At 41.7% G+C, this 11,090-nt stretch overlaps 1 protein-coding gene across 1 annotated transcript; it reads left to right on the plus strand.

Annotated features, from left to right (window-relative positions):
• Nucleotides 1-5,096: 5,096 nt before the first annotated feature.
• LOC104091592 (uncharacterized) lies at nt 5,097-6,608 on the plus strand. The gene has a single exon (XM_009596960.2). It carries the CDS (start codon nt 5,097-5,099, stop codon nt 6,606-6,608), a length of 1,512 nt encoding a protein of 503 aa, XP_009595255.2.
• The last annotated feature ends 4,482 nt before the right edge of the window (nt 6,609-11,090 follow it).

The raw sequence follows: 11,090 nt of genomic DNA on the forward strand, positions 1-11,090 counted from the left end.
ATGGCCTTGTTTATCATTAATTAGTAGGATTTTGGAGTGAAAGTAGGGGGTTAGGGCTTAGAATTTTTAAGAGTTTAATTTAAGGATTTGAAGGACCAAACGATGTCGGATTTTGATGAATTTGGAATGGTTAGATTCGTGAGTGAATGATCAAGTTTTGTAAATTTTGTCGGATTTCGAGACGTGGGCCCGGGGCCGAATTTAAGCCAATTTCGGGTTTTGGTCTAATTTTGTAGCTTTTCCATTGAAATTCATTCCATTAGCGTATATTGATGGTATTGTACTGATTGTGAATAGATTTGGAGCATTTGGAGGCCGAGTCCAGAGGCAAGAGCATTGTGGGGTAGAGATTTGACCGGTTTGAGATAAATAACGATTGTAAATCTAGTCCTGAGGGTACGAAACCCCATATTTTGTATTATTCTACTATTTTTAGTGACGCACATGCTAGGTGATGGGCGTATGGGCGTGCACTGTTGGGGATTGTGACTTGGTCCGTCCCGTAGCAACTGTAAAGTTGCATACTTTGTTGAAACTATATGATACTTATATGTTTTAGAAAGGGTTTCTGTAAATTGGGCTGAATGCCATGTTTGGACCTTGCGCCAGTGCTGTTTGGACACTTAGGGGTTTTTTCCTTACTATCCTCTCATTGTTTTCGATTGAAAAATCTATACTCAGTCATGTTTATACTTGTTTACCGCATAACTCAGTTTTATAACTCTATTTTGATGCATATAAATGTTTTTGGCCGAATGCCATGTTTTACTGAAATGCCCGAGGGGCTTGAGAGTTTTATGACTGAGTGAGACCGAGGGCCTGATTTGTGAGGATATTTATGGGATCGGGCTGCACGTTGCAACATATTGATACCGGTCTAGGGCCTGATTATGAGGATGAGTGTGGATCGGGGCTGCCCGCCTACAACATACTTTATTATTATAGCACGTGAGTTGTCCATGCAGATTATAGTGCTTGGGCTGAAGGAACCCCTCTGAAGTCTGTACACACCCCCAGTGAGCGTAGGTACCTACTGAGTGCGAGTGCCGAGTGCTGAGTGACTGGGAGGCATGAGTGATTGTGAGGTATGCCCGAGTGGCAAGAGTGATGGTGAGGTATGCCCGAGTGGCACGAGTGACTATGAGGTTTGCCCGAGGGGCTGTATATGAGTGATGTTTTGCCCGAGGGGCTGTTCATGATCTCATCATTTTTGCTCACCTTTGCATTTTTCCTCTATTTAAAAACTGTTAAAAAATATCTTTAAATGATTTTTACTGGAATTGGGTTTAAACGAGATATTTTGATTCAAACCCTGATTTTAAAAGCATGTGGTATTTTACTGAGATTTCTTGATATGAACGTTATATGCTTTATTGCTCGTCACTACTGCTCAGTCTTTATTTATTGTTGTTACTTACTGAGTTGGCGTACTCACGTTACTCCCTACACCTTGTGTGCAGATCCAGGTGTAGCTGGACACGGTAGCGGTTGTTGATTATTTTGGTTGCAGCTTTTCTCGGGGATAGCAAGGTAGTTGCTTGGCGACCGCAGTCCCTGCTCTTCTCCCTCTTATCTTCTTCTAGTTGTATTTAGCTATTTTCCAGGCTAAGTTAGCCTTGATATTGTTAGATAGATTGTAGTAGATGCTCATGACTAGTGACACCCCGATGTCAAGCTTTTCTTTTTGCACTTTTGTTTTGATTAGAACTCTTTTGCGAAGGTTTTTATGTTAAATAGCACTGAAATTATCTTTGAAATGAAAATATCGATTTGTTTTGGAAATGATTCGGTTTGCCTAGTTCCACGATAGGCGCCATCACAACAGGGGTTTGTTTGGGTCGTGACAGATTGGTATTAGAGCCTAGGTTACATCGGTCTCACGAGTCTTGAGCGGGTTTAGTAGAATCTTGCGGAACGGTACGGAGACGTCTGTACTTATCTTCGAGAGGCTGCAGAACCCTTAGGAAAATTTTACTTTCTTATATTCTATCGTGCGAAATTGATTCAGCTTGAAACATAATTCTATGAATTCCTTCCACGCATTCGTATGCGCACATGAGCACTCGGTATCAGTTGTGCATCATCGGCTTGTGATTTTATAAACGAGGTTCGAGATGTGTATTATGTGTTTTGGTGATGGGCTAGTCTGGAGGACTTGAGGCCAGGTTTAAACCATAGTTTTGGCTCGGTAGTTTCAGTTGTAACCTGTACATTTGGACTCATATGTTCGGTAATGCCCCTACGAGTGGAATTCGTGGCTCGATGAGCGGTGGAATGGCTTTGTGATGAGTATGATGTAACTGTGGGATGTGTTAAGACGATTTGAATATGACGAGAAGTGTTTCCATGAAATGTAAAGGAAGGCCATTGGGCGCTTGATTTTCGTTTTGATGTGACGTACGGTCTCAAGTGTAAATGTTTTAAAGGATCTTTCACGTTGTTAAATTTTGGGGCAAATTAAATTCTCATGTCTTGTCAATGAGTTTGGACTCAAGAAGAGTAAGTGATTGTGTAGTAATTGTGGTTGCGAATGGGTATTTTTGATGTTGATGGCTCGAGAAAGATGATCTTCGAAGAGACTTAGAGTCGGTAACATTTTATTGGTTCAGGTGTGATAGATATACATTTTGATTTGATGAAGCAGTTGGGTAGCAAAGTATGAGGGAAAACATGACGGGAAGTGTTTCGCGATGGTTGAAGTACTAGTAGGTCAAGTAGGAGAAGTAGAGGTTGAGAAGTTTCTTAAAGGAGATGATTTAACCGAAGTAAGAGTGGCAGATTAGCATATGAATTCACTAGTAGGGTAGTCGTGCGCCTTGAGAAAGTGTAGAATGGTTTGGAATCGTGTTAGTATGTGAATCGGCCTGCAGACTCTATTTAGAGTGATGATTAGTGTACAAAGGAAAATTGAATATGGCAGAAAGGAATGTGTTTGAAATGAATAGAGGCGTGAAGATCTGATTATCGTGTCAGGTGCAATATGACTTGAGTTCAGAAGGTATTGTTGACGTACATTTGATGTCAATAGGGAAAGTGCAGACTTATACAAATGGTGGGCGAGCATGAACTCAGGAGAATTTACGGATTTAGTGGTCATTGCACTCAGTGCAGTGTCATTGGAAGATGTCGGTAAGGAATTCCACATGTGGGTTATCTCCTGTGTGTAGCTAGCGGTGGCGTGATGTTGACGAAGCTTTTGCGAGGAATATTACTTGCTACCCGGTAGGAGGTAGTGTGTATGATTTTGGCTGGAGATTCAGAATGTTCATGAAAGGCTTAATAAAAGACTTCGGGAAGTCTGGCAGGTTAACGGTGCGAGACCTTGGTAATTGAGAAGGGGAAATCCTTATGGGTTCTAATTTTATATAATTTCAGCTTAAGGCTAAGTGGGGGAGTCTGCTATCGACGAGTTGATTGCACGGTTATGGGTCGTATTAGTTTCGGTTCGGGGTATATCGGTGAATCAGTTATGACTTGCAGAGGTCGAGATCGAGGATGACTCGGGTAAAGAAATTTCTTGACACAAGTTATATTACACTGTATGGTTATAGGAGGACCATAAAATAATTGAGTGGTTATTCACAGAGAATGTAGTGTACATGGAGCGGGAATTTGCTCAGTTGCATAGGAGTGTGGGTTACTCTTTATTCCCTTGCACAAGTCGTTTCGGTCCGTTTGGTCGGTTAATTTGAGATTTGAGTAGAGTGGATGACTCTCGAGAATGTTTCCAATGGATTCAAGATTTATAATCATGGCTAGAAAACTGGGAGTTGCATTGAATGGTGTTGAGACTCGTGGCATCTTATATCATTATGAATTATGCATTTCAGTATCAAGAAGGTGAAGGAAACAGTTTTATGTTCACATAAAGTCTCTTCGGAGTAAGCATTTTTGGTTGTGGAACCTTTGGGATACATAAAAAGGGAATTCGGTGGCTTATAAGCCTTAGGGCGGCGTGATTCTATGCTAGAGTTCGTAGGGGTAAGTTTTAGTTAAGGATAGTAGTGTTCTAACAAGGAAAAAGTAGCAAATTTGAAGGCAATTTAGAAAGAACTTGGAGAAATAGGACAGCTTGGTTATTTGCAAATGGATTTCAAAGTGTTCATGATGGGTTATACCATGGTTTGAACCGGATATTTTCTACCGATGTACGAAATGTGTTGTGTGTTATTAGAAAGAAGCAAAAAAGAGGTTTCTGACTAATAAGGTCTGTAATTTTCTAGTGACTCAAAGTTGATAATGGAATTCTTATGCTTGTCACATGATGGCATAATAGATGTGGTGTGTTTTGCGGGAATAGGATTTACATGTACAAGGTCACAATTCAGTTTTGAAGGGAAGGACATAAATTCTTAGGCAGTATGAACGGTTTTCGATGACCAGGTAAATGATATTACTATCGGGTATAGCTTGATGAGAGTGTACATTTCAGAAGGGGTTGTGTGTTTTGATTTATGGGTACTTCGCTGGTATTGCGGCACTCTCCTGGTTGATCGACTGTTGATATTCAAATTTTTGCCAGGTGGCACGAAAGAATTTTTAAAGTATTTCTCGTGGGATGATTGTGTATGAGAGAGGTGTTAGGCATTCGGGCGGTGGAGGTGGAATCAAATATGGTGATTCATGTGTTCTATGGAATTGGAGATTGGGAGATCTCAGGAGCAAATTGTTTCATGGTTGTGGACTGTGAAGTTGTGGCTGTAGCTAGCCAGATGATAGAAGGTGTTATGATTCCGTCATTGTGGACTTTCGGAGGTTGTTTATCTATTGGTGGCTGACCATAGTTGATTTGGGGGCCATTGGTAGGCCCAATTAGGATGTGTATTCTACACTGAGCCGGATTGATTGGCTCCATACTGCTATTGTTGAAGGATGTACCATTCGGTTGATGTGAAGCTTCTTCGTGTTCTGAAATGATCTATGAGTTACTCTTCTATGCTAAAGAACGTAAGTTGTTGTATAAAGATTTTCCACAATACTTCGTATGGTCATCTACCTACAAAATGTGGACTCGACGGCAACGAGGTCATGTTATTGGCCGCACTGTAACATGCCATCCAACAGAAGGAGAAAGATATTACCTTAGATTATTACTAATGAATGTGAGCGCACCAAAATCATACGAAGATCTTCTGGGAGTAAACGGGATATGTTGTGACACATTTAGAGAATCTGCGGAAAGAAAAGGGTTGTTGCACTGTGACAACAGCTTGGTTAAATGTATGTCAGAGGCTGCATGTTATCAAATGCCTTATAGTTTAAGATGTTTATTTGCTACAATTTTAGTACATTGCAGCCCTGACAATCCAAGGGAACTGTGGAAACAATTTGAAGATTCAATGTCCGAAGACTTTAAGAACCTAGCCAATATAACGGCAAAAGATGTCCACCTTGCTGTCCTAAATCACATCAATGATATATTACATTCTATGGGTCGTGATATTAATGAGTTCAACCTTGTTTCAGAAACTATCACATCTTCGAAAATGGTGAATGAAGCGAAGGAAGTATATTTCGAAAGAAACATCATTGTGAGCGACGAAGATTTACTGTTGCATAGAAAATTAAATACAGAACAGAAAATGGCATATGACGTAATCCTTCAGAGATTATTTGCTAACAAATCAGGAGCATTTTTCATTGATGGTCCTGGAGGAAGTGGTAAGAAATTCTTATATTGTGCCTTATTAGCAACTGTGAGATCTAAAGGATTTGTAGCATTAGCAACAGCAACTTCCGGAGTTGCAGCTTCGATCCTTCCAGGAGGACGAATAGTTCATTCACGTTTTAAATTTTCAATTAATATTGATAAAAAATTTTCTTGCAATATCAGCAAGCAAAGCTCATTGGCGTCTTTGATTCGCGATGCAAAAATAATTGTGTGGGATGAAGTATCCATGATCAAGAAAAATATGATTGAAGCTTTAGATTTTCTTTTGAAAGATATAATGGACACAAATGTACTTTTTGGTGGAAAAGTTGTTGTGTTTGGAGGATATTTTAGACAAACTCTTCCTGTGGTTCAAAGTGGAAAAAAGGAAGACTTCATTCGTGAAAGCATATTAAACTCCGAAATATGGAATGAGCTTGAAAAACTTCGATTATCAGAGAATATACGTGCGAAAACGGATCCCTCTTTCTGTGAATATTTGATGCGGATTGCAAATGGAAAAGAAAAGACAAACATGGATGGTAAAATAGAAATTTTGAGGTCTTTCATTGTTCCTTATATTACTGAAAGAGAATCGTTGGATCTTTTATTCAACATAATATATCCTGATTTGCATACATCTTTTCACGATTCTTCTTTTTTAACTTCTCGTGTTATTTTGACGACAAAAAATGACTTTGTTGATGAAATAAATGATAGACTTGTAGTTCAATTTCCGAAAGACGCCAAGACATTTATTGCAATGGATGAAACTGTTGAACCAAATGATCAAAGCCAGTTTGAGGATTTTCTACATTCATTAAACCCTACTGGTTTACCTCCTTACAAATTAATTTTGAAGGAAAATTGTCCCATTATGCTGTTACAAAACTTAAATCCTTGTGAAGGTCTATACAATGGTACATGTGATGACCCAAAAAGTCATATTATGTTTTAGAACTCGAATATGCGCTCTTAAGCCTTAAAAATCTCATTTTTACCCTCCTCGATTTGCGTGTGCAGTTCGTCAGGTTTTCGGAAAGCTTTTATGTTGAAAACTAATAAAAATAAGAATTTTTACCTTAAAAGTTGATTTTAGTTGACTTCGGTCAATGTTTTTGGTAAATGGGCCCGGATCCATGCTTTGACGGTCCCGGTAGGTCCGTATAAAATTATGGGACCTGGGCGTATGCCCAGAATCGAATTTGGAGGTCCTAACTTGAGTTATGATTTTTTGATGAAAATTAAAAGTTTGAAAATTATTTGTTTTTAAGAATTGATTGATATTTGGCATTGTTAGTATCGGGTCCGTATTTTGGTTCCAAGGCCCGGTACAGGTTCATTATGATATTTAAGATATGTCTGTGAAAATTGGTGAGAAATGGAGTTGATTTGACGTGATTCGGGCGTCCAGTTGAGAAATTAGAAGTTTTAAAGTGTTCTTGAGAGTGTTCGCGAAGGTCCTCTCGCGAACGCGAAGAGTAATCTGATGAGGCTGAGACTTCTTCTTCGCAAACGCGAAGGCCTGGTCGCGAACGCGAAGTAATAGGGGATTTACCCTTCGCGAACGCGAAGCATGTGGGGACCTGGGGGGGGGGAGGGGTTGGTCGTTTCTTCAGCGCGAACGCGAAGGCCAGAGGGGAGTGATCATCATAAACACGAGTTGGGTCTCGCGAAGGCCAGAGGGGAGTGATCATCATGAACATGAGTTGGGTCTCGCGAACGTGAAGGTTTGGCAGCCAGTACCCTTCGCGAATGCGACAGTGCTCTCGCGAACGCGATGAACACTGTCGCCTAGCACTTAACAGAACCCAAAACGGGATTTTTTCCAAAAAAACTCATTTTTCTCAAAAACCAAACGGTGAGGGGCGATGTTTCAAGAGTTATTCCTTCCCCTAATTGTTGGTAAGTGATTCTAAACCACCTTCTTTCAATTACCCATTACATTTCTTGAATTTTCAACCTAAGATCTAGAGTTTTCATGGTAGAATTAGGGGTTCGGGTAGAAAATAGGGATTTCGGGAATTTAGGAATTTAGACCTCAATTTGAGGTCGGATTCCAAAACTAATTACATCGGGTTCGGGGGTGAATGGGTAAAAGGATTTTGGTCCGAACCTCGGGCTTTGACCAAGGGGGCCCGGGGTCGATTTTTCGACTTTTTGGAGGAAAATTTGGGAAATTTAATTTATGCAATATAATTGATTCTTTTAGAAATATTTGATATTATTGAGTCATTTTTGAATAGATACGAGTGGTTTGGAGGTGAATTTCAAAGGAAAAGTTGTGATTGAGAATTAAGTGGCATTCGGAGCGAGGTAAGTGTTGCGTCTACCCCTAACTTGAGGGAATTAGGAACCTTAGATTATTTGCTAAGTGAAATTCATGTGAGCGGCGTATATGTGAGGTGACGAGTACTTATGCGCTGCAAATTTACCTGTTTTTCCATGTTTCTCTGTTTTTCTGATATTGTCTCATTCCTATGCCAAATTGCTACATGTTATACTAGTGTTGTTCAAATTATCGTTCTTATCATGTTTACGAAATTTTCTGATGATAATTGAGTTTTTATTTCAAGTTGAGATTGATATTATGGAACCAAATGTGGAAGTAAGGTTTGTACTTATTATTCTATCTCCCTGTTGTTATTTATGCATTGCATTATGGTAAGGGAGAGTGTTAATGCACGAAGGGTGATGTCGTGCCATATTGTGAGTATTAATGCACGAAGGGTGATGTTGTGCCATATTGTGAGTGTTAATGCACGAAGGGTGATGTCGTGCCATGATATGAGAGTAAAAGCACGAAGGGTGATGCCGTGTATTTTTCTTTACTGTATTCACTATTGTTGATTCATGGTATATTGACAGCTCTGGTGATCATTCTGTTGTAGTTCTTTATCTTGTATTCCCCTCAGTATGTCTACTCTCCCGATATTTCCTGTTTAGTTCTTCATTTCTGTTATTTGCGTATACACTGTTAAATTGTACAGGTTGATTGTAGGTGCCTTGCCTTAGCCTCGTCACTACTTCGTCGAGATTAGGCTCAACACTTACCAGTACATGGGATCGGTTGTACTAATGCTGCACTCTGCACTTTCTGTGCAGATTTTGATACCGGCTCAGGTTGATCGTGATTTGCTATTGGTCCGCTATCCGGAGACTCAAGGTAGATCTGTCGGCGTTCACAGACCTTGAAGTCCCCGACTATCTTTTTATGTCCTACTATTTTCTTTCATTCAGACAGTTGTATTTCTTTTAGACTATTACTTGTAATAAATTCTAGAATGCTTGTGAATTGTGACTCCAGATCCGATGGTAGTAATTAATACAGTTTTATGATTTCACTTATTATATTTCATTTTAGTTAATTATTGTTATTTACTGAATGGAAATAAGGAATTGGTTTAATGATTTTCTAACGTTGGCTTGCCTGGCAAGTGAAATGTTAGGCGCCATCACGGTCCCGTCGGTAGGAAATTTCGGGTCGTGACAGTTGGTATCAGAGCACTAGGTTACATAGGTCTCACGATCCACGAACAAGCTTAGTAGAGTCTGGAGTTTCGGTACGAAGACGTCTGTGCTTATCTTCCAGAGGCTATGAAGTTTAGGAACAATTTCACTTCTATTCTTCTTTGTGGTGCGATTTTGCTTTCTCAACACTGATTTAACTCTTCTACTCTTATTCTCTCGCAGATGGCGAGAACATGTACCGCTTGAGCCCCCAGTGATAGCTCCTACGCAGGGCAGAGGTCGAGGCCGAGGCCGTGCCAGAGGCCGAGGCAGGGGCAGGGCTCAGCCTAGGGCCCGAGCAGCAGCCCCAGTAGTGGAGCCTCAGATAGAGATTGACGAGGAGGTTCCAACCCAGATTATTCCTGTCGGACCAGCTCAGGTTCCGGAGGGGTTCATTGCTACCCCAGTACTTCAGAACGCTTTGATCTGTTTGGTGGGCCTTATGGAGAGTGTGGCCCAGACTCCTACCACTCCCGCTCCGGAGCAGATAGCTCCCCAGTATCATGCTCGAGCAGCTCAGCCAATCGGATTAGTTCAGCTGGTTATTGCGGCACAGGTCGGAGATGGGCCAGCTATGTCTTCTAAGGCTTTATGCAGATTGGACAGGTTTACCAAGATCTTTTTTGTTCACTTCAGTGGTGCCCCTTCAGAGGACCTCCAGGAGTGTCTTGATAACTATCACGAGGTTCTATGGAACATGGGTATAGTGGAGACCAATGGGGTCGATTTTGCTGTATTTCAGATGACTGGTTCCGCCAAGAAATGGTGGAGAGATTACTTGTTGACCAGACCAGCTGGGTCACCTGCTCTTACTTGGGACTATCACATTGAGAGAGGAGCGTCGCCGTCAGTTTGAGCGTCTCCAGCAGGGCAGTATGACTGTTACTCAGTATGAGACCCGTTTTGTGGATTTGGCCCGTCATGCTATTCTTCTGCTTCCCACCGAGAGAGAGAGGGTGAGGAGGTTTATTGATGTACTTGCTCAACCTATCAGATTGCAGATGGCTAAGGAGACTGGGAGTGAGATTTCTTTTCAGGCGGCTGCTAATATCGCCAGACGAGTCGAGATGGTTCTTACTCAGGGAGGTCAGGGGTCTGACAAGAGGCCTCATCATTCTAGTGAGTTCAGCGGTGCCTCATCTAGAGGCAAGAGTACTTTTGGTAGAGTCCATCCTCCCAGTCCGTTTCATTCAGCGCTCCAGGCATCCCACGGTGCCTCAGGTAGTCGTGGCCCTCAGATGCATTATTACGACCAGCTAGCAAACACTGCATCACCAGCTCCTATTAGTGCACCTCCACTCCAGAGTTATCAGGGTGGTTATTTAGGTCGACAGGGTCAGTTTCAGGGTCAGCAGTCACAGCAGCCAAAGTTATGTTATACTTGTGGTGATCCGAGGCACATTGCTTGATTTTTCCCCCAGGCAACGGGCAGCTCACACCATCAGAGTTCTCGTGCCATGGTTCCGGCACCAATTTCTGCACCACCTGCTCAGCCAGCCAGAGGCAGGGGTAAGGCAGCCAGAGGTAGGGGCCAGACAGTTAGAGGTGGAGGTTAGGCCGTTAGAGGTGGAGACCAGCCAGCTAGAGGCCGTCCCAGGGACGTAGTTCAGGGTGGTGGGGCCCAGCCCCGGTGTTATGCTTTCCCAGCCAAGCCTGAGGCTGAGTCATCTAACGTTGTTATCACATGTACTATTTCAATTTGCAGTAGAGATGCTTCAGTTCTATTTGATCCGGGATCTACTTACTCCTATATGTCATCCTATTTTGCTTCCTATTTGGTTGTGCCCCGTGATTCTTTGAGTGCTCATGTGTATGTGTCCACACTAGTGGGAGATGCTATTGTTGTAGATCGTGTTTATCGTTCGTGTGTGGTCACCATTGGGAGTCCTGAGACTCATGTAGATCTTCTACTTCTCGACATGGTTGATTT

The sequence above is a fragment of the Nicotiana tomentosiformis genome, chromosome 2 (assembly GCF_000390325.3).
Source record: "Nicotiana tomentosiformis chromosome 2, ASM39032v3, whole genome shotgun sequence".
NCBI lineage: Eukaryota > Viridiplantae > Streptophyta > Magnoliopsida > Solanales > Solanaceae > Nicotiana > Nicotiana tomentosiformis.

What these genes read in the sequence shown, in the direction of transcription:
- LOC104091592 (XM_009596960.2), top strand. Translation starts at nt 5,097, where the DNA reads ATGAATGTGAGCGCACCAAAATCATACGAAGATCTTCTGGGAGTAAAC.